Genomic DNA, 23,549 nt, shown 5'->3' on the forward strand with positions numbered 1-23,549 from the left:
GCTCCCGTCGTTATTTGTCGCATGTCTCCCCCACCTCTCCTCCCGTTCGCCCTCTCCTCTGTCGGTCCTGCGTAACCAATAAAGCTGTAAAAATGCAAAAAAATAATAATAATGGTTTTCAGTTTGAGAAATGGTCAAACTTATCCAAATATGCTATTTTCATGGAAAACAGTGCAGCTGAAACAGATAGCACTTATTTTTTTGTTGAGAAATTTCAAGGCACCCCTGGCAGCTCTCTGAGGCACCCTAGTGTGCCGCGGCACCCCTGTTGAGAACCGCTGCCCTAGACGATTGAATCTAATGGGTCTCAGACCTGACTCTCGATGTACCTTATGTCCAAACGGTACCACCGGAACATTTATGCATATGTACTGGAAATGTCCTCCTGTTGAGCTCTTTTGGGAAGATGTTGCCTCTCAGCTATCAGATATTTTCTCTCTGACAATACCCGTTTTGCCTGCTGTATTGTTATTGTTATGATGTTTCTCAATTACCGACCTCTATGCATGTGAAGAGACTCATTCTAGCTGGATAATATATTATATATTATGTATTTAACACGTTGAGGTCCTGGGGTGAGTGGGGGGAGAGCGAGAGAGTGCCCATGTCCACTTGTTTTTTCTTGTATATTTAATTATGTATATATTTCTGGGCCCCTTTAGCTGTGGGTCTGGTGGTCGTGGGCTCGGACTGGGGGGAGCCGTGGTTCGGGGTCTCTGCGGGTCGAGGCATTAAAGAGGCGTGATGCTTTGGCTCGCGGGGGCGCCGGACTCCGGGTCCTCCGGGGTTGGGGTTCGCGACTGCCGGGTCGGGAGATGGAGGGGGCTCAGGACAGGAGGCTCATTATATAGTAAATGTTTTCTTTTTCCTATTCCCTTACTGGGTATATTCTGTGGCAACTTATTTTATTTTATACTGTTTTTATTATTATTCTTATTATTTAAATTTGTTGTCATTGTTGTTGTTGCTGCTGTTGTTGTCATGTGAAGTCCTGTCTATTATTGTTGTGTATTATTGTTATTACTGTATTGTGTGGTGTCTTGTTGTGAAAAAAAAGAAGCAATAAAAAGATTTGATCAAAAAAATAAAAAAGATAAGCTTTGCAAAAAAAGTATGCAGTCCTCAAGTTCAAGTAAAAAAAATTGCCACTTTTCTGCCCGCCTGATAAGGTTTCTTAACCTTCTTAACGTTCGGGGGCCCACATATGGGCCGTCACGCACTTTGCCCTTGTCTGCCGGCTCCGGGCTGCGTTTCTCCTGATCATTCAACACATTGTTGGAAAGTTTAATTTGCCGCCTTTCGATCGTCACCTCACTCAACCTATTGCGTGCTTCGGGTCTCGAGTTACAAGATGATATATCCGGCGGCATTTGACAAGCCGTTCAGACGAGTGACCACATCCAATTGTGAGCGGTCCTGAATTGACCACCACTGCTGATGGCGAAAATGATTGACCACCGTTGTAGCCACGGAGCGTCTGCTCCGAAAGCGATCCCAGACGAGCACTGATTGCAAGGAGAAAGGGGCAGAAGAAGACCAACAAGCTCATTGTTTTGACTCGCACGTCTGAATGAATGGCAGCGAACGGTCATTTTGGATAATCACGCTGAATTATTGTGGTACACACGTTACAAAAACCTTTGTAACACACTCAATTTCCGTGGGATTTTTATAAACTTTGAACCTATATAACTATAAGACTTCAGGCTATGGAACAGCTCCTACCTCTCAGCTGGAACCCAAAAACAGGCATCTGGCAACAAGTCAACACAAATGTAAGGAGCAAACATTTTATTTCAGTGTGTTCAAACCTCCGTTTCTCTATTACATTAGCACTCAAAGTGACATTACACAGAAACTTCAAAATGTTACCTTTCAAAAGAGACCAGACTCCTATGCATGTGCTATAAGTATAAAGTATAATACATCGCAAATGACTTTGGGTATAATGCAACAGACAGGCGTTTTATGCTAAATGTGCCCGACGGTTAAAGGGTTAAAACTTTTAAAGACTTTCAATTAGTTTCATTCTGTACAAGACCTTTGTTTATGCAAATAAACGAGCCTTCTGATATGAAATGACGACTCAACGTATGTTCTTTGAGGATGCATATGGGGGAGCGAGACAGTGGTTTAGCCAGTCAGCACGTGGGAGTGAGAATTCCACCGAACGATTGCCACCATGAACTACTAACAATACACAACGCAGAGATGGCCAGGAGAGGCGATGAAGGCAGATAACAATCAACAACAGGCTAATTCGACCATAATCTAACACCTTTCAAGTACCCTAGTACTAGTACTTACCGATAGTTGCCTTGTCTGTCTCGATCTCGGCCAGCAGATCGCCCTCGCTCAGTTTCTCTCCAACCTTCTTCTCCCAGCGTTGGACCGTCCCCATCGTCATGGTCGGAGAAAGAGCTGGCAGTAGGATCTAGAGTACAAAAGCACAAAGTATTAGTACTAGTAGGAGTACTAGGAGGTGTAGTCAGGGGCGTAGCTGGGGGGGGGGGGGTAGATTAGGATGATTCTAAGGGCCCAGCACTGGGGGGGGGGGCCCAGAGAACACTATTATTATCTTTTTATTAATATGGTTTTATTATTATCCTAAAGTAAGTTAATGTAGATGACTCAGAAGTATAATTGCCTGTATTAAAAGAAAAACGTCACAAAAGAAACAAACTGGTGCTTTTTTAAGTTTCCATAGATTGTGACTCCCCTGCATTTCTCTAACAATGGTTTGATCTACTGCCTCACGAGTCCCACCCACAACAGTCCAGTCCATCATGCAGCCAGGTGCTGCCGGCTGAGTGCGTGTGTTTATACGGTCTGTCATTGGTGGTGGTGGCACTGGCAGGCAGACCTTTCATGTAAGTTACAATGCTCAATACAATAAAACACATTTATAATCATCATCTTCTCTTAATTTTGCTGCTTTGAATTACAGGTCACAGTCTTTATGTTAGCTAGCTCAGCTGTTAGCTAACGGTGTTGTCAAAATCCAGACCTCAGGCTCCCTCCTCCCCTGCTCTCTCTCTCTCTCTCTGCACTAGTTGCCTCGGTCTCTCTCTCTATCTCTCTCTGCACTAGTTGCCTCGATCTCTCTCTCTCTCTCTCTCTGGAGAATTAACCAGCACCTTTTCTACAGAGATATTATTATTATTATCATTATTATAGGGGCACTTATTATACAAGTATTATTTATCATCTGGTGCCACCTAGTGGGCGTTTACTGCAACTATAGGACGCCAGGGGATTGAGATATGGACAGGTGAGGCTGATTCAGCGTCTCTGTGACGCACTATTTAAGAGACACACGTAGCCATATGCCTGTAAGGTGAAAAGCCCTGTGGGCGAACTGACTGGCCAACGGTACGTTGCATTGTATGCGCCGTTTATATTCGTAATTATCCTTTCATATATCTAGTTACTAATTGATGCCGTTTATTTCCTTTCCTTTGTATAGGTAAATAATCTGACTACTAACCGATGCTAAATGCTACTGACTGTATCGACTCTGCTGGCTAAGTGCTACTACTACTGGCTAAGTGCTACTACTACTGGCTAAATGCTACTACTGCTGGCTAACTGCTAAACAAGTACTACTATATACAGACTTAAGCTGCTACCAGCTACCAGCTAATCGCTTGCTTGATTGACCACCTGGTGATGATGGCATGACAGTTATCCAAATAACGGAATGTTTGGACATGGAGTCCCAATAAATGAACATTCTTGCAAAGTCTGAATTGTTTCTTTTGGTTCAATTTATAAGTCGTTCGCCTACACCCTTCCAATGGGGACATTTAGTTGACTCATTGACTGAGACCGCTAGATAATTGGACAATTATTTACCGTACGCGCCCCACTACGAGACGGGACGAACGGAACGCAGAAGGAAGTGCCCGCGTGAGATACCATCTCAGCATCAAGGTGGAACCAGGACGGAGTGGATACACACGACGGGGCACATCGAGAGGACGCAGTCAGCTCAAGGGAAGTGATAACGTTGATGTTGACTGCTTACTGAGTTGGAATCGCCGTATTCCGCCCACATGATGACTGCTTGAAGTGGTGGAGTCGCCGAATTCCATCCAATGCTAACTGCTAACACCGCTAGCCATCCAAAATGCTAACTGCTAAGACACTGCTAGCCGCCGATGCTAACGCTGTTAGCATACCAATGCTAACGCTGCTAGCCAACCAATGTTAACACTGTTAGCCAACCAATGCTAACACTGCTAGCCGCCAATGCTAAACGCTAGCCATTAGCCAACCAATGTTAACACTGTTAGCCAACCAATGCTAACACTGCTAGCCACCAATGCCAACGCTGTTAGCCAACCAATGCTAACACCGCTAGCCAACCAATGCTCAATGCTAAACGCTGTTAACCAACCAATGCTAACACCGCTAGCCAACCAATGCCAATGCTAACGCTGTTAGCCAAAGAATACTAACACTGCTGGCCGCCAATGCTAGCTAAAGAACATTATCATTGACACTTATGCCTTGGCTGTGTTGAACCAAGCAATTACTTGTTGCTCCAAACACTGAACATTATCATTGACACCTATGCCATGGCTGTGTTGAACCAAGCAACTACGTTGTTGCTCCAAACGCTGTGAACATTATCAATTGACACACCTATGCCTTGGCGGTGTTGAACCAAGCAATTACCTTGTTGCTCCAAACACTGAACATTATCATTGACACCTATGCCTTGGCTGTGTTGAACCAAGCAACTACGTTGTTGCGCCAAACGCTGTGAACATTATCAATTGACACACCTATGCCTTGGCTGTGTTGAACCAAGCAACTACGTTGTTGCTCCAAACGCTGTGAACATTATCATTGACACGCCTATGCCTTGGTTGTGTTGAACTTTGCAATTATATTGTTGCTCCAAACGCTGTGAACGTTGCTATTGATGAACTAACCTAAAGTGACTATGTTTCATCCGACAGTCTTCAAATTGCTCTTCACGTCGTGAACTGTACTATAAATGAATTAACCAAAAGCTGTAACGGTGCTCACCAACTCTATCCTACTTGCTCACTCACATTGTGGTCATTACCAGGTTTCAAGTGAGTTAAGCAAAACTACGTTGACCCACCAAACGGTCCCGTCATTATCCCCTGCTGGGAGCAGTATCATTGTAATCACACTGCTACACGCCAACTGTACAACTGTGCTTCTGACTGTTAACCCCATTGTTTACTACTGCCTGCGACCAGTGACTCAGCCGCAAAATGAGCTCCAGTTGGGGCAACGGCTGACTGGGACAAGATGGAGGGTGTAGATGTGGAAGAGCTAAAGAAGAGGCGTACTGCGGCGCAAACAACTTTCACAAGGAGAGCTAACCAGGTAGCTGACCATGTTGACACCGCATCGCCAGCGGAGCTGGTCAACGACAAGAAAGCTCTTCAAGTAGAGTTTGCTAAGCTCGTTGACACGACGGGAGACTATGTTGGAGCATTGGAGGAGGCCGACGGAGCCGCACATGCTACCGTGATAGCCGACGCCACAGCAAAGAAAGACGCAAGCAAGCAGAGGAAAACGGCACTGGAGAAGATCTTCTCTGAGGTATGGTCCCGCTTCGTTCAGCCAGAGTTAGGCCCCCTTGAAGTAGAGTTCAAGGAGGCCTTGGAAGAGACAAAGAGACTCAGCACCCAATGGGCACCCAAAAACAAAAGAGCGTTGGAGGGGAACAAATTGGAGAGGAGACTCAATGCCTTCAAACAGATGGTGGGAGAGTGGAGATACTTTCTTCCAACTCCCAACATAGCTGAATTGGGGAAGCGGTACAGGCACCTAGACGAGGAAAGAGCAGCACTAATGGACAGGTGGTCGACCCTCCTAGAGCCTGGAGGAAAGGGTGGCGTTGAGCTGGACGACGAGGATGAAGAGGAGGAAAAGGTACACGACGTTGAAAGGGATGGCGACGTAACCAGCCCACCTGGCGTCGCCAGGGACGCTCCTCAACATGCCACTGAAGCTGACCCCTCCCTGTCCGCCGACGATAAAGGGGCGGTCGCTCATGCCCATTCACCTCTCCAGTGTAACAGCGTTCAAGCAGAGGGCGCTTATGGAAGCCCTCCCTTGCCTCCCGGCAGCCGTGAGGAGGCCTCCAACGCCGTCCATCTCCAGTATGGAGTAGGGACCGCAGGAAGTGGGCCTCTCCATCATGTTGGAAGGCAATCACCCCCACGGGTAAGACAACCCAGCAGGGAACCCCGGTTCAGTTCATCCGTCACCATCTATATTCATGCCAACCCCACTGACACGCCTCAGTCACGAGGTGACCGCGCCACGTCACCAGGTGATGAGGGCGCAACGCAGGAAGGTCTCACTCACCACAGAGACCACCAGGGGGCCCGACCTAGGATCAAGCTCGCCGCCATCAATCTACCCAAATTCTGTGGAGACAGAAGGACCTATTGGCGCTGGCGGGATAACTGGGAGGACCTCCAGGCGCTGGCAGAACCCTCAGGTTTACCAGTGTGTAAACTGTATCACCTACTGGACAGTGTGGAAGAGCCACTGAGGAAGAAGCTTGGGCTGGATCGCTGCAGAACCGCGGATGACATCTTCAGGCTCCTAGACAACCGCTTTGGGGACAGGAGCGTGACCGCAAGCCTGATCCTCAAGGACCTGGAAGAAGTGCCTGCAGTGCGAAGCAACCAGCCTAGGCCGATGATAGACCTGGTCCAGGCAGTGGAAACCGCACTGTATGACCTGAAGGACCTTGGAATGGAGGATGTTATCAAGAACCACTTAACTGTCGCCGCCATAGAGAGGAAGCTGCCTATAGGCATGAGAGAAGTGGATCTCCTACGAGCGTGACCCCGCAAATGGCGTCACGCCCAGAAGCTACTTCGACAGGCTCTTGTCATTCCTGAAAGGACAGGAAAGGATCCTCGAGAGGCTAGCACAGCTGGAGATCGGAACCACCCACGCTGGCGATAGACCAACCCAGCGTGAGATGCTGAGCGACAGAGTGAAAGACAGTCATTTACCAGAACAACAGTGAGTGATGTCAGGAGGGAGTCCCAGAGGGGGGACCCGTGCACCATGTGTGGAGACAAAGCACATGGAGGGAGACTTTACTTCTGCCCGGCCTTCAAGAAGGCTTCATTGACGGAGAAGAGAGCCCAGGTGAAAAAGGCAGGGATGTGCCAAATGTCTCGATTATCACGGGGTTGACAGCGGGTGCAGGGAGAGATTCTTCTGCCATGAGGAAGAGTGTGTGGAAGAGGACGGCCCTGTCGAGCATAATTTCCTCCTCTGCCCCAAGACGCAAGGGAGGAGTGAAGCAACCGAGGAGCCGCGAGCTAGGAGAGGACCCCAAGGCCTGACGGAGAAGCAGGAGGAAGTCATCGCTGGGTTTGCGCTCCAAATGGAAGCATTCAAAAAGGCCTTCACGAACAAAACAACCTCCAAAGTGTGCGCCAGCAAGAGCCTGTTGGACAAAAGCGGCATAAAAGAATACCCAGTCCTCATGATGCTCATGGATGTCACAACAAGAGGAGGAGACTGTGTTGGAGCGTTGATGGACCTCGCCTCCGACACCAACTATATCACTCACAGAGCCGCCAAGAGACTCGGGCTGACCGGCGAGCCAATCACACTGGTCGTGTACGGTGTTGGGAAGATGGCAGTCAAAGTCGATACCAAGAGGTATGTGGTGGCAATCAAGGTATGGACCCCGAAGGGGACCTCAAGGTGCCATGAGATGCTCTGCTATGGCCTTGAGGACATTGCCAAGGTGGACCGAGTGGTGGACTCTGAGCAGCTGGAGCTGTTCTTCCCACGTGTCCAGCCAGGAGAACTGACCAGGCCCGAGACCATCGACCTGCTCATCAGCTCCCCGGGAAGGTCGCTTAGTCCCACAAAGGGTGGGGAGAGTCGGCGATCTGGTGCTGTGGGACGGCCCGCTGGGCAAGACTGTGAGTGGTGCGCATCCAGACCTCTTTGAGGGGGTAGAGTTGACGGCACGCCAATCATTGACCCACTTTGCGCACTCCATGGGAACGAAGGCCGTCGAAGTGAAGAAGCACCTCGCGGTAGACCTGACCGAGAGTGGGCGACCGCCTGGTGCGAAGGAGCAACCTGCATCACTCCCTAACGACCATAGAATCTCACAGTCGGCACTCCTGAGAACGGAGAAAGCCTCAGGAGGGACCTCGCATGGCGTTGAGCCTACACCAGACAGGCCCGGTCTGGTCAAGGTGGGAGGCGTAACGCCACAGAAGCCAAACCAAAGACACTGGTCCAGAAACGCCCCAAGAGGGACCCCGAGTGGAAAGGAGCCTATACCAGGCAGACCCGGTCTGGTCAAGGTGGGAGGCGTAACGCCACAGAGGCGAGACCAAGGACACTCGTCCAAAAGCGCCTCGAGAGGGACCCCAAGTGGAAAGGAGCCTACACCAGGCAGACCCGGTCTGGTCAAGGTGGGAGGCACAGCGCCACGGAGGCGAGACCAAAGACACTGGCCCAAAAGTACCTCAAGAGGGGCCTCAAGTGCAAGGAAGCCCACACCAGGCAGGCCCGGTCCTGCAAAATGGGATGCATTGACGGGCAAGGAACTCCAAAACACGTCCGATGAACTATGCCTGGCTGGGCAGGAAGGAGAAGTCCACAGGGCCAACCACAAGGGCGTTGCTGAAACCCTCTCACAATTGAGGAACAATGACGGAGTCAAGGACGTCGAAAGTCGCCTGTTTCTGGCACAAAGAGAAGGACGTCGAAAGTTGCCTGTTTCTGGCACAAAGAAGGACGTCGAAAGTCGCCTGTTTCTGGCACAAAGAAGGACGTCGAAAGTCGCCTGTTTCTGGCACAAAGGACGTCGAAAGTCGCCTGTTTCTGGCACAAAGAAGGACGTCGAAAGTCGCCTGTTTCTGGCGCAATTGAGGACGCAGAGGATTGCCTGTTTCTGGCACGATTGAGGATGTCGTGGATTGCCTGTTTCTGGCACAACTGAGGACGTCGAGAATCGCCCGTAGCCGACATTACGACATAACTTACGTAGTTTTCACGGACGCCGTTGAGCTACCACTGTAGATAGAACGAGAGTTGTATCTTTTCTTTTGTTTCCCTTTAAATATAAGTACATTTGTATGGGTAGAACAATTTGTATGGTTTGGGTAGTTTTCTGAGCCCTTACGGCCAGAATACTAGGTGGGAGGTGGAGAATTATCCAGCGCCTTTCCTACAGAGATATTATTATTATTATCATTATTATAGGGGCACTTATTATACAAGTATTATTTATCATCTGGTGCCACCTAGTGGGCGTTTACTGCAACTATAGGACGCCAGGGGATTGAGATATGGACAGGTGAGGCTGATTCAGCGTCTCTGTGACGCACTATTTAAGAGACACACGTAGCCATATGCCTGTAAAGTGAAAAGCCCTGTGGGCGAACTGACTGGCCAACGGTACGTTGCATTGTATGCACCGTTTATATTCGTAATTATCCTTTCATATATATATCTAGTTACTAATTGATGCCGTTTATTTCCTTTCCTTTGTATAGGTAAATAATCTGACTACTAACCGATGCTAAATGCTACTGACTGTATCGACTCTGCTGGCTAAGTGCTACTACTACTGGCTAAGTGCTACTACTACTGGCTAAGTGCTACTACTACTGGCTAAATGCTACTACTGCTGGCTAACTGCTAAACAAGTACTACTATCTACAGACTTAAGCTGCTACCAGCTACCAGCTACTCGCTTGCTTGATTGACCACCTGGTGATGATGGCATGACAGTTATCCAAATAACGGAATGTTTGGACATGGAGTCCCAATAAATGAACATTCTTGCAAAGTCCGAATTGTTTCTTTTGGTTCAATTTATAAGTCGTTCGCCTACACCCTTCCAATGGGGACATTTAGTTGACTCATTGACTGAGACCGCTAGATAATTGGACACTCTCTCTCTCTGCACTAGTTGCCTCGGTCTCTCTCTCCCTCTAGCTCTCTTCCTCTGTGCTCGCTCTCCCTTGCTACCTCTGATTACAGATGTGCAAACAGCTGCCACTCCTTGTCTCATCAACTCACAACTATCATTTTCCTTCAAGCATTGACTTTCATATTTTCCATCATATACCACTTTCTGATTTCATTTCATTCGAAAGAAAATAATGATAATAAAATAAGAATAAAGTACTTATGACTGCGTTTACAGATGCCAGCCTTCAAGTATCTTAAGGTACAACTACTGTACCCGAAATGAAAATAAAAGAGAAGAATGCATTATAGAATGATAGAAGATAATATGATAGAAGCCCATCTCCTACTGTAACTAACCTGCACACTGTATGTGTGTGTGTGTGTGTGTGTGTGTGTGTGTGTGTGTGTGTGTAGCCAGCCAACCAGGTAGAACATGGCAGAAAAAAGAAAAAAAAATCATGTATTCAAACCAGTTCAGTGTATTCCTAAGTGTATTGCTCTCCTGTGTAGAATGATGTGGTGACTGCAGACTCAGGGAGGAGGCAGAGGAAGTGAGAAAGAGACCCAAGAGTTACAGGTAATGGGATATCAGACAGCTTAAAGTGTAGGATAACATCCCTAGTAAAAAAAAATGCTATAGGAATCTCTATACGTTTTTGGAACCCTATAGCAATCCTTTAGGATCCCATAGGATTTTGAGACAGTTCTGTACTCTATATTGCAGAAAATTGCACATACAGGTGTTCATTAAATTAAAAATATTCTGCCATGGAGGTGGTCGTGCCGGACCCACTCCAAACCACCCCTTGCCAGCCAGTTACTAATCTTGCACCCCCACTTTCAACTACAGTATAACTAGGCGGCACAGTAGCGCACCAGCATCTTGCAGCTTGAACAGACTGACAGGAAAATGTCCTCAGTTTGAGTCAAATTTACTCTGCGAAATGTACTGTGTATATCGAAGCAGGGAGTGATTGTATACTACAGAGCACATCAAAATGTAAGTGTCTGTCAACCTAATAGTGTGCTTGAGTAGACTTTGTGTGGGAGATGGGATTACAGAGAGACAGGACAAGTAACAGCTTTTGTATGTTGAGTATCAGAACACATTGTCACAAGAATAGGGGAAAATATGCCTAGCCTAGTGCGACTCAAGGTTCTTTGGTAGACTATTGCATTGGTTCATTCATTGAAGAAGAACGCAATGAGACATCCTTTACTAGGCTCACCCACCAACAGTTCAGGTGCTGAACTGCTGATCCGAATGTATAGGTAAAAAACATATTATGCGTTTTCATCAATAAATACATGGCCAATTTTTTTTTTGCGTATTAGGGGTTCATAAGGATTCTTTCAGGGGGCCCAGAATCTACAGCTATGCCCCTGGGTGTAGTACTAATAGGGATGGGTACCGAATTCGGTACTTTTGAGGTACCGAACCGAAACACGTCGGTACTACCGAGTATCTAATCAAGTGAGAAACCGGAATTTTTAATTAAAAAAAATAAATAAAAATACTTTTTTCTTTTCATGTCAACTTTCACACGCACAATATATGCTTACCTAGGATTTGACTTGATTCAACAACAAAGCAGTCGGAGCAATGACAAGCCGAAAACTGTCAAAATTGTAGTTATTTGAAGTTTGGATTTTTTTTTTTACGACTGATGTAGGTAAATTAAATTTCTACTAAAGTACCGAAAAAAAGGTACCGTTGGGTACCGGTATCGATTTACAGGTACCGGTACCGGTTAAAATGTGAAAGGTACCCATCCCTAAGTACTAATGATACTAGCTGTAAGACAGTGTTGGACCGGGGGGGGGGTAGTAGTGCTATTACTAGCAGTAGTAGTGTTAGTAGTACTAGTAATAGCAGTAGCCAGTAGTAATAGCAGTAGCAGTTGTAGTAGTAATATTAATAGTAGTAGCAGCAGTAGTAGCAGCAGCAGTTGTAGTAGTAATATTAATAGTAGTAGCAGCAGTAGTAGTAGCAATATTAATAGTAGTAGTAGCAATAGTAATAGTAGTAGTAATAGCAGTAGTAGTGTTAGTAGTAGTAATAGTAATATCAGTAGTAATAATAGTTGCAGTAGTAGTAATAGTAATAACAGTAGTAGTAGTAGTAGTAGTAGTAGCAGCAGTAGTAGTAGTAGTAGTAGCAGAGTAGTAGTAGCAGCAGTAATAGTAGTAGTAGCAGCAGTAGTAATAGCAGTAGCAGCAGTAGTAGTAGCAGCAATAATAATAAGAGTAATCTCAGTAGTAGTAGTAGTAGTAGTAGCAGTAGTTGTAAGAGTAATTGTAGAATCACAGTAGTATTAGTATTACAGTAGTAGTAGTAGTAGTAGTAGTAGTCATAAGAGTGGTAGTAGTAGTAGTAGTAGTAGTAGTAGTAATAGTATGTACATAGTACAAAATTATTGTTATTATCTCACACAGTAGCCCTAGTAGGATACGAGATATTGGTAGTAGGACCTAGGACATAAAAACACACAAATAATGGCAGCAGTACTTCATCCGATATAGCAGTAATAATAATAATAATAATAATAATAATAATAATAATAATAATAATAATAATAATAATAATAATAATAGCATAATTACAATAGTATTCAATAATAGTAACAACAGCAGACAAAATAATACATTGTAATAGTACTATGGACACACATACCTTGAGATGAGTGGGATAAGAGCTGCCTGGGGCGGGGGCTGCAGCAGGGGGTGTGGCTGGCGGCAGGGTTGCTGATGGTGTGGGTGGGGCCGCGGAGGAGGCGGAGCTAAGGGACTCCAACGTTACGTCTTTAAAGGCTGCTATGAGATCAGGACTGGGGAGAGACGGTACATAATTATGTATTACATTTACTATCACAATTAATACAGCTGCTGTTGCTACAGATGCTACTACTACTGCTGCTGCAACTACTGCTACTACTACTACCACCACCACTGCTACTAGCACTACTACTGCTGCTGCTACTACCGTTACTACTACTAGGTATTGTTTGAAAATTTTATGCTAATTCTGATAAATACCTTGCATTCAATAAGCGATACCATATAGTATACTACTATTGTACTATAATTCTATGACCTGTACCATCATGTCTTCTGTACTATAATTCTATGACCTGTACTGTCTTCTACTACCTGTACCTCCCCTCCCCCATGCTGCTATGAAGCCTGAATTTCCCCCAAGGGGATCAATAAAGGAAAATCGTATCTTATCTTATACCAGGCAGTACCTAATACTTTCATCAATACTTCCGTGCATGGTGCGTGTACTAAAACACTTGCTGGTGAGGGCAAGTCTTCCTGCTCTAAGGCAGTAGTTAAAACACAACATGTACCCAAGGAGCCTTGCATTCATTTGTCAATCAAGTCATGTTGGACACAATTTAAGAATTTAAAATGTTTTATTCTCAATATGTTTCAGTACCAGTTAGTATAAATCTGATTCAATTAATACCTTCAAGGCTTGATGATATATACTTTCGATACCCAGCAATAACTACTACCACTACGATTACTAGTTCACTTTATTTGTCAAATACACACAATACAGGGGGCATTGCAGGTAATGAAATGCTCGTGTTTGGAGCTCAGACTCAACAGCACAATCAAGAAACATCAATGAATACAAGAATGGTAACAAGGTAGTACAGTAGCAACATCAAATAAAATATAAAATGAGGTAAGATAAAAAAAAATGCAATTGATACAGAAAGTGTCTTGTGTGTAGTCTATGTGCATGGTAATGTGCAGTACAGGGTGTGTGTGTCCAATAACAATAAGTAGTAGTAGTACGATAAATAAAATAAAATATCAAAATGAGGTAAGATAAATAAGTCAATTGATTACAGAAAGTGTCTTGCATAAAAGTGTACATGTGCATCTTAAGGTGCAATGCAGGGTGAATGTGTCTTATGTGTTCAAGTACCGTACTTTTCGGACTATAAGCCGCGGCTTTTTTCCCCATTTTTCGACCCTGCGGCTTATATAACGGTGCGGCTTATATGTGACTCGACGTGACGAAACCCGAAAATGTAAAAATCTAAATATTGCTTTTTTGACTGCATTGAAATGTTATTTATCTGTTCCCTTATTTGCTAAACTTAATACAACTTGTAAATGAGTTAATTCTTGTTATTTGTCCGACAGTATTGTGTCCCAATGCTAATTACATATGGTAATTAAACATTAAAACACCTGCGGCTTATAGTCCAGTGCGGCTTATATATGTACACATCATTCAATTTAGCTGCTGCGGCTTATAGTCGGGTGCGGCTTATAGTGCGAAAAGTACGGTACTACTACTACTACCACTATTACTACCACTACTACTATTACTACTACCACAACTACTATTACCAGTACTACTACTACGAGTACTACCACTACAACAACTACTAGTACTACTACTACCAGTACTACCACTGTGGTGTATTGTATTGTCCTTTATTACTTGCCGTAGTTTCCAGCCGCAAGTGTCGGTTAACCGGAAGTAATTGACGCATGTACCTAAGCTGTAGTCTAAGCATAAATGGTCAAACTAAAGTTGTGGTCCGAGCATCATTGTTGTACAGGTGAGGTAAAGAAATGCTCAGGATAGAACATAAATTAGCAACGAAGGCAAGCCGCCTTCAACAATGGACACTGCTGCTGTTTGCACATTCATACGACATCAAGTATCGTAAGGCAGATTCACATTGCAACGCCGATGTTATCGCTCCCGGTCACTAAACCATAGGCATACAGCAGAGGTTTTCTACTTCAGCCAAGTGGATGATGCACCACCTATGTCAGCTGCACAGGTGAGAAAAGCCACACGCAGTGACCCCATTTTATCAGCTGTGTTGGAAATTGTTGTAAAGGTGCACTCTGGCAGCGACAACAGCACCTTGAAGCCTTACCTCGTGAGGAGGGCAGAACTGTCAGTGCAATCTGGATGTTTGCTGTGGGGGAGGAGAGTGGTGATTCCACCATCACTACGCAAACCAGTGTTGCAGCAACTCCACTCAGGACACAGTGGAATAGTATGAATGAAGGAAATAGCAAGAAGCTACTTCCTTCTGGTGACCAAGCATGGGTGGACAGATTGAGGAGACCGCTAAAAGAAAACGGTTCCTCATGTGAGAAAATCAGGAACAATCCTCAAATAGCTCCTCTGCACCCCTGGAGTTTCCCACCAGAGCCATGGCACCGTGTGCACATTGATTACGCAGGACTGAAATCAATTGACAGAATGCTCCTTATCGCTGTGGATGCACACAGCAAATGGCCTGAAGTGGCTATCATGCGATCTACTACTACCGAGAAAACAGTTGAGAAGCTGGGAGAGATATTCAGCCGCTTTGGATCTCCCGTTCAACTCATCCTCCTATGTCAGTCCCTGTTTCAGGCTCACCACTGAAATACAGAGACACTGCAGTTCCAGTTGACCGCCGATACCCTGCAAGACAGCAGCGGCCCCCTGAACGTCTGGAGTTATAAGATAGACTTACCCAAACCAACTGGGGCAGAATAAACCCTGCAGGGGACTCAGGGGTCTGAGGTAGTCCACCCTCACCCCAGGGTTAGTTATTAATAATAATAAATAAGAAGTTACATGTATAGAAAATATATGTATATACTAAGGCTGTCAAAGTTAACGCGGTATTAACGCCCGATTATAATTAACGCCACTATTTTTTTTAACTCACGATTAACTTTCTCAAAAAAGATTTTTTTTTAATTTTTTTTTACTTTTTCTAGACTTCACTCGGGTGTATTATTGATACTCTCACATTGATACTATGTTTGTTTCTGACTCAAAGTGTGTGTGTGTGTGTGTGTGTGTGTGTGTGTGTGTGTGTGTGTGTGTGTGTGTGTGTGTGTGTGTGTGTGTGTGTGTGTGTGTGTGAGAGATAGAGAGAGAGAGATAGAGAGGGGGGGTGAGAGAGATGAGGAAAGGGCAAGAGAGAAAGAGAGCTGGGAGAGTGTGTGTGTGAGAGAGAGTTCTCAGCCCTTGTGTGGGTGAATGTAACAAGTTCCTAACGTTTTCTTTCCCCTATTATTTCATGCACTTTATTCATTGTTTAAAATGATTATTTTCTTTTAAGTTATTTTGTGCATCACTCTGTTTTGAATTTGATGCAAATTTGCAATGCATGAGGGTCATCCTTTTGTGTTAGATGGCTGCATAAAGCAAGCATTTGTTGACTATCATGTTGATAAGAGTATTAAAACGTGAAAAAGATCAGTTTAAGGTAGATACAATTTTTTTTTAAACAATGAGATTAATTTGCGATTAATCGCGAGTTAACTATGGACAATCATGCGATTAATCAGCTTAAATATTTTAATCGATTGACAGCACTAGTATATACTTATATAAGAGTTTATTAGGTTAGTACGTAAGAAGCAGATATATATAGTCAGACTGTAATATTCTGCATATTGTGTGTTGGACACGGTTTTGTTACATAGGACATATATTTTAAGAGGGGGGGAATGTGGTTGTCCTTTATTACTTGCCGTAGTTTCCAGCCGGTATTCCAGGTGTTGTGGGTAACCGGAAGTAATTGACGCATGTACCTGAGCTGTAGTAAATAAATGGTCAAACTAAAGTTGTGGTCCGAGCCTCATTGTTGTACAGGTGAGGTAAAGAAGTCGTCAGGATATAACAGCAACTACTACTACCGCTGCTGATGCTGCTGCTACTACTGCTTAGGCTTGGGCGGTATGACGGTATTACGGTATACCAGGATATTTCGAAATCCCGCCGGTATGATTCTCAATACCGTGACGTCACAGACTGTGCGCCAAATCACAAATGGGTTTCCTTCTATTACACTGACACGGAGTTGATTGTAGTGCACAGCACGTGCCAGCAGAGGGCAGGGCAGTCTGTCTTTCCCTCTCTCAGTCAGAGATCAGCAGAGCAGGATGACGCAACGCGCGTGTTCCTTTGGGTCTGCATGAGTGGACTCTGGGACACGTTGTTTAAGTACCGGTAAGTTATGTTATGGTTAAGGGATTAGAAGATGAACGTATGAGATATGAATGCTGGTAGTGTATGTTTGGTAAAGCGTTCCAGTTCGACTGTGTGTGTGTGTGTGCGTATTGGCTTCGCGATTCACTACATTGGTTTAACGGCTTAAAGGGGAACTCCAACATTTTGGGAAATTAGCTTATTTAACATCTTCCCTGGAGTTAGACAAGAAGATACATACCTTTTTTGTCTCTGTGTGTGCATTTTAGCTTTGGGAATAGACGCTCCGTTAGCATAGCTTAGCTTCATCACTGGAAGTGAGGCAGGACAGTAGCCTTACAGTGCCTTACAGTGTATTGCAAGGTCTGACATTGACCAAATTTGATATGCATGACCTTGGTGGGCTCTAGGTCAACTCCTGAAAAGGGGGTCAATGTCAGACCTTGCAATTAGGGCTGGGCGATATGGCCTAAATATGATATCACGATATTTTCTGACCTTTCGGCGATACACGATACACATCACGATGTTTTTCTTTTTTACCCCAAACAATTCATTATGAGGCTTACCAAGACAGTATTTGATTTTGCAAGCTAACATTAAAGACAAAATAAAATACCCATGCATTTAGCATTTTTATATTATATATTAGATTTAGATTATTAGATTATATATTGCATATATTTAGCAATGAGATATTATATGATTTAGATATGAAATATGATGAATTGAAAATGGGGGACCCTGATGTAAACAAGACTAAAGTCTTTCTCTGGTCTGCATCCCCTTAACAATTGTATGTATTGAGCTGTACTGTACCCATTCTGCAATATGTTAATAAAGTTTTAAATCAATCAATCAATCAATCAATAGCATTTTAATGAAACTACTGTATATATGTATGTCTCTAAATGTTTTGATGAATTGAAAATAGAGGACCCTTATGTAAAAAAGTCGAAAGTCTTTTTCTGGTCTTCATCCTCCTGTACTGTATTGTACCCATTCTGCAACCCTTTAACAAAGTCTTCACTCATTCATTCTGACGGAAACATATAATTTTGATTGACAGTCGAGTCTGCCAATTACGTCACAGCGCTTGCACCCGCCCTGCTGTTCTTAGCACCAATCGGCAAGCTCCTAGTTTTTTACTTCCTGAATGTCCTGTGGCTGAACAACGTCAACAAAGCTACTAACGTTAGCTCCCCGCGGCCGTCGAGTAGGAGACCAGTGCTTCAGGATGACTAAATGAGGCATAATGATTTTACTACAACGAATGTTATAATAAAAGCCTTTCCATACATCTGTCTGATTGAAAACTTTATTAACAGACGGGCTGAGATATGAACGAGTAACGTGTGGACAGATTGACGCGACACAATCCTCTTGGGCAAAACATCACGATATCCACGGTACGTTGAAAAAGTGTATCGTTAATGAACTGTACCCGATATTTATATAATATCGTCATATCGCCCAGCCCTACTTGCAATCAAAAGTTAGGTGGCGCACTGAAATTATGGCAAGGGTTATTAGCCCCCTAACTTTTGATTGCAAAGTCTGACATTGACCCCCTTTTCAGGAGTTGACCTAGAGCCCACCAAGGTCATACATATCAAGTTTGGTCAATGTCAGACCTTGCAATACACTGTAAGGCACTGTAAGGCTACTGTCCTGCCTCACTTCCAGTGATGAAGCTAAGCTATGCTAACGTAGCGTCTATTCCCAAAGCTAAAATGCACGCACAGAGACAAAAAAGGTATGTATCTTCTTGTCTAACTCCAGGGAAGATGTTAAATAAGCTAATTTCCCAAAATGTTGGAGTTCCCCTTTAAGCTGGGTTTTGATTATCACTTAATCAATGCAGAATACATTTTGTGCGTCTGTATGTGTAGTTGTGTACTACTGTTGTGAGTTTGTGAGTCATATTGCTCTAATTTCAGCCTCCGTTATACGTTATTTGTTATGTATTACTTGTTTCCTATCTGTGTGTCTCGACAGTGCGCGCTGATTTGTATACATTGGCAACACGGGTCGCTAAGGAGGTTAAAGAAAGTGCACTTTTAGGTTGAAAGAACGGCCCTAATGTCAACGTGTTTCAATATAAGCGGTATGTATGGTGATAACGAGTATATTGCTCTAATTTCAGCCTCCGTTATACATTATTTGTTCTGTATGACTTGTTTCATATCTGTGTGTCTCGACTGTGCGCGCTGATTTGTATACATTGGCAACACAGGTCGCTAAGGAGGTTGAAGAAAGTGCACTTTTAGGCTGAAAGAACGGCCCTAATGTCAACGTGTTTCAATATAAGCGTTATGTATGGTGATAACGAGTATATTGTTAACCCCCCCGCTGATGAAAATGAAAGTCATACCGTCGGGGTATTATGTCAGCAAGGTATGACGGTATGAAAAAAATGATACCGCCCAAGCCGTACTGCTAAGTACTACTAGTTCCACCATCACTAACTACTAGTACTTAGAAAAACAACATACTTGTCGACAGTGATACAGATGACCGCTCCTACAGTGACGTCTCTGGTACCTTCGGGGACGAGGATTTTGGCAAGGTAACACTCCTCCATCATCTCAAAGCCCACAGTGGCTTTATCTGTCTCTACCTACAAGTACACACATAGTACAGGGTAATAATTAGTAGTATTTATGGAATGCGATGGACTGCATTTATATATCGCTTTTATCCAAATCGCTTTACAACTTATGCCTCACATGGTAAATGGTGCATTTATATAGCGCTTTTATCAAAAGTCAAAGTCAGCTTTATTGTCACCTCTCATAATGAAATTGCGTTTCCCCCTTCCCATAGTATATATAAAAACAAGATCTAATATAAACATAAAGTAACATATAGTACACTATAAACATAAAGTAACATATGGACAGTATACAGGACTATATACAATGTAGACAGTAGCTTAAAAAATGAATGTACGAGTGGATGTAAATATAGAGGTAAACGAGAACTTAGTGTAAAGTGCTTTACAATTTTGTTCCTCACATTCACCCTTCACCCACACATTCACAAACCCCGACGGCGGAAACAAACATGCCAACCTGTTCATCAGGAGCAATTAGGGGTTAAGTGTCTTGCTCAAGGATACTTCGACATGCTGCCCGGGAGGAGCAGGAATCGAACCAGGAAATGTCCGATTACCAGACGACGTTCTACCAGACAACCGCTCTAGGGTCTGGTATGGTGCAGAACACATTTAGGGGCGGTCCCAGAATAGTAGATGAAATTCTGAATGAAGTATGCCGAATTCAATATAAAACCACATTTCTTGGATTTGCGACGGTTCTTCTTAAATTTGGGATGATTCAAACGGTAGGTTGGGTTCTGGGAGCTCTGCCCAGGGGCCCCAACGCCAACCCTGACCCATAATTAATGCTTTATGTTGGTTAATGTCTATCTAACCTGTTACTATCTGGATTTACCAACTAAATAACCTGTAACTTACCATCTAGTTTAATGTATCACTAACGTGTTACTATCTAGTTTAATATCTTACTAACCGGTTATTATCTACGTAGAGCCATATGAAATCCATTTTATTATTTTCAAAATTCCATTTTATTTTTCCCAAATTCAGTTTTTTCCATTTTAATATTTCAGAATTCTGTATTTTGCCTTTTACGCCCATTTTACCATCAGAAATAGTGTCTAATAAGTGGGAATGAATAAATGTCCACAATTTTATAAGATATAACAGTCCATTTAATGTTTTTAAGTGCTGCAACTCAGAAATACAGTTCAATTTTACACAATATTGTTCAAATAATATTGTGACAAAATAAAAATACACATTTCAAGTGTAAACAAGATACAGCTAGCTACTTTTATCACAATGTCAGTAGCCTAGCTATATCTAGTCTATTGTGATGGAATATAGTAATGCATAATTTATGCACCTTTAGTTTATTTCATTTATAAAGGACAGTGTGTAGGCCTACTGACAATCATTTGCAAATAGATGGGTGCACCAGATTTAGCAAGAAGCTATAATTTCCATCTATAGTCCTATGTACTGTAACGTTACATAGCTATTTAAATCAGAATAGTGTCAGTGATTAGCCTCGCCCTCTAGCTGTATCTATTGTGATCACCAGAGATCATCGTTAAGAGAGTTGGTGTGTTTTGGGAAGCACGGTCCTTGTTCCTGACATGGCTTTTGAAGTGATCTTCGCACGTGTTTTGCGAGTCCAGTCCCCACGGTATGTTGACAGAATTTGCAAAACACCTTATCGACTGAAGCATAAAAGTCATTAGGATACTGCTCTGCTCTGAATTTAGGGCTTAGTGCAGAATTTCTTCCAACGTTAACGACGCACCTAGATGCTTGGATATTTCTCCGTGTTGTGTGTAACACGCTGTAGCGTCCCCAATCATGTTCGCGTTGCACCAAACGTTCCATATTCTCCCGAACATGGAATTTCAGTCCAGATTAGGGCAAATTCTGCAATATTCCACGTTTTACAGTTGATTCCATTTTTATTGGTCAATTCCGCAATTCCGTCCGCAATTCCGTGAACGCGGATTTCATATGGCTCTATATCTAGGTTAATATCTTACTAACCTGTTATTATCTAGGTTCATATCTTACTAACCTGTTACTATCTACTAGTAATATATTAACAGGTTAGTAAGATATTAAACTAACCTATTATTATCTAGGTTAATATCTTACTAACATGTTATTGTCTAGGTTAATATCTTACTAACCTGTTACCATCTAGGTACATTTCTTACTAACCTGTTATTATCTAGGTTCATATCTTACTGACATATTATTTAAGTTAATACATTACTAACCTGTTATTATCTAGGTTCATATCTTACTAACCTGTTATTATCTAGGTTAATATCTTACTAACCTGTTATTATCTAGGTTCATATCTTACTGACATGTTATTGTCTAGGTTAATATCTTACTAACATGTTATTATCTAGGTTAATATCTTACTAACCTCAGCGATGAGATCACCCTCATTCACTTTCTCTCCTTCCTTCTTTTCCCAGCGAGCGATGGTTCCAGTCTGCATGGTGGGTGACAGAGCAGGCAACTCTACCTGTAAAACACAGAAAAAGCACCATTACTACTAATACTAACACAGCAATAGTACCATTACTACTAATACGAACACAGCAATAGTACCATTACAACTAATACTAGTAACAGGACACAATCAATCACAATCGATCAATCATAAATACATAGTCAGAAAGATAATAATAATAATAAATACAGTTCATAGTGCAAGAGCAAATTAGCAGAAACAACTACATTGATGGACGGTTGTTGATTAAAAATCTAAAACATCCAAAAGAAACAAGAGTGATTAGTTCTAGGTCACGTTCTAATAGATTCCATGATTCCGCTGCACTAATATAGAAAGCAGTCTTGGGCCTAAAAAAATTGTTTGGTTCCTGTTGGTTGTCAGTTAAGGCCATGGGTAGGTAGGGAATTTATTTATTTTTATTCCACAGCGACTATGGATAGGGAATTTCTTTGTTTGTGAAATACTTGCTTTTGTTTTTATATATTCTCATTATTGACATGGACTGCACTTTTTGACTAAGATTTAACTAAACTTTATTGCAAAAAAGAAAAAGAAATGTTTACTTCTTTTTTTTGGGTCACACCTAAATCGGCAGGGTCGGTCGGCAACAGGAACCAACATTTTTTTTAGGCCTTGCCAAGATTAGTTCTAGATTAGTTCTATCTCGGGTAACCTGAAGAACTAAACAATCACTGGAGCGTGTTACGCATGGACCAGTGTTCCAGAATAGCATAGAGGTGACAATTTACCAAACAGGCTTTATAAAAAATAAAAAAATAAATACCAATTATTATTTAGTCTGTCAGATCAACTGAGGACCAACCAAACGTATCATAAAGAACACAGTGGTGAGTCTTGTAGCATCAACAGTAATAAACCTCAGTGCTGAATGGTAAACAGAGTCTAAAGGCCTGAGTGTGGAGGCTGCAGCGTGTCTGTATGTTACATCCCCATAGTCCAAAACTGCCATGCAGGTTGATTCAACAATCCTTTTCCTACATGTCAATGGGAAACAGGCTTCGTTTCAGAAAGTAGGGCTGGGTGATATGGCCAAAAATGGTATCACGATAAACTAAATGTCATATAGTTCGATATCGATAATCTTTTTTTATTATTATTATTTAAACAACAAATGTATGTTTATTTTGCAGCAATTCTTTGTCATTGCCGCCATCTTTAGTGTTACAGACCGTCACACTCCAGTTATCAGGCTGCAGCTGGTTTGAAAGTGAAAGTACCAAAAAAAAGTGGCTGTGGCTCCAGGGGAGTTGAACAGTTCTGGCTCTGCTAGTTTCTTTTCTATCTTTTGGCGCTTTTTTGGTGGACAAACCACCGCACACGTGCACCGTGACTCGCGACTGGAGACTAGCTCTGCTACCGTGTAAAATGTACTTTAAATTAGAAAGCAAACCAAATAAATGGACAAGAGAAAAATTAATCTCAATTTGGTCAGTATTGTCATTTGGACAAGCAAAGCCATTAATTTAAAGGGGAAATGCATTATAAATGGCTTTTTTCAGTGTTTAGCATTGTTTTAT

General features: G+C 43.0%; 1 protein-coding gene across 1 annotated transcript in view; it reads right to left on the minus strand.

The window, feature by feature from the left end:
* Nucleotides 1-23,549, minus strand: part of dlat (dihydrolipoamide S-acetyltransferase (E2 component of pyruvate dehydrogenase complex)) — a 68,713-nt gene that overhangs the window by 34,564 nt on the left and 10,600 nt on the right. The window contains exons 2-5 of the mRNA XM_084320644.1: nucleotides 21,919-22,020; nucleotides 19,429-19,553; nucleotides 12,635-12,788; nucleotides 2,308-2,434 (exon numbers count right to left, since the gene is read on the minus strand). Of these exons, the coding sequence (XP_084176770.1) occupies nucleotides 2,308-2,434; nucleotides 12,635-12,788; nucleotides 19,429-19,553; nucleotides 21,919-22,020 (508 nt within the window). The remainder of the gene's footprint in view (nucleotides 1-2,307; nucleotides 2,435-12,634; nucleotides 12,789-19,428; nucleotides 19,554-21,918; nucleotides 22,021-23,549) is intronic.

Source organism: Notolepis coatsorum (genome assembly GCF_963971535.1).
Source record: "Notolepis coatsorum genome assembly, chromosome: 8".
NCBI lineage: Eukaryota > Metazoa > Chordata > Actinopteri > Aulopiformes > Paralepididae > Notolepis > Notolepis coatsorum.